A 1,157-nucleotide genomic window follows, 5' to 3' on the forward strand; every position below is an offset into this window, starting at 1 on the left:
AAATAAATGAAAATAAAAATAAAAATTCAAAATTACGCGTGTATATATATATATATATATTGGCGAACAAATGCAAACTTATATTGTAAATATATATATATGCTTACACAGCTAGAAAAATTAGTGAACAAATGCAAACTTATAGTGTAAATATACATATATGCTTACACAGCTAGAAAATTAATAAACAAATTTATCACGTAATCGACAATACCCAAAAAATAAAAAAATAAATCTGAAAATCAGAGGATGATGCTTAATATTAATTAATTAAAAATTAACATAGCAATCAGTGGGCTGAGAATTGTCTCCCAGCAATACAGCCGCAGGCTGACAATAAATCTTAATAGTGCGAGGCATAAATCTCCACCATCTATACTCAAATCTCATCTTTGCCTCGGCCGAAATGTTTAATGTGACTCTGCCGTGCTGTAGGTACTCAACAACATTACCACGAGGCCCGGTCGAGATATGTAACGGAACTATGAAACTAATCCGAGTCACATTGAAAGGAGGTTGAGATAAATCTTCTACATGCTTGACTGAAGTAGGAGTTTCATTTTCACTGTAACTGTTGTAAATCTCCATTGATTTATAGTATATGTTGGACTTCTTGTTGGGATTATACGACCTCATGACGAAGTTGAAGTTGCCAGTGAGATATGTGTTATCAAGGAGGGGGTCCGTCTCTGTAATATGAACGTATTCGATAGCATAAACAGGGCGTTTTGGTTTCACTGCTGCCCAAATCGAACCCATTGTTGCACTCATCACCATAATTGTGCCTAGAACCACAAATGGTATGTACTTCATTTGCTTAGAGCTTGATGACAATGACGACTCACCACTTTGCTTTTTCTGAGCTGCTTCTGTGTCTGGATAATGCTGCCGATCATCAGACTTGGAAGTACCACTAAGACTGGTGGAAGCCATTTTTTTTCTTTTTTTTTTAATTGTTTTTGGGTAAAATAAGAGCAAGCGGGTGATAATGGTATGAGTTTTGTTTGTACTAGTTGGTTGGTTATATGATTTAGTTTTATAGGGTGCTAAAACAACAAGAAGGAAAGAATAATCTCTTGGGTTTAATTAAGATAATATTTTAAACCAAAGTTAGTTTGCTTTGGTGGGGTAACAGAAACACACATGTATTAGTTTAA

General features: G+C 34.7%; 1 protein-coding gene across 1 annotated transcript; it reads right to left on the minus strand.

Annotated features, from left to right (window-relative positions):
- Positions 1–270: 270 nt before the first annotated feature.
- LOC107410569 (uncharacterized protein At1g08160) lies at positions 271–933 on the minus strand. Its single transcript, XM_016018015.3, has one exon. The coding sequence runs from the start codon at positions 931–933 to the stop codon at positions 271–273; it is 663 nt and encodes a 220-aa protein (XP_015873501.1).
- Between the last annotated feature and the right edge of the window lie 224 nt (positions 934–1,157).

This window comes from Ziziphus jujuba, chromosome 10 (genome assembly GCF_031755915.1).
Source record: "Ziziphus jujuba cultivar Dongzao chromosome 10, ASM3175591v1".
Lineage (NCBI taxonomy): Eukaryota > Viridiplantae > Streptophyta > Magnoliopsida > Rosales > Rhamnaceae > Ziziphus > Ziziphus jujuba.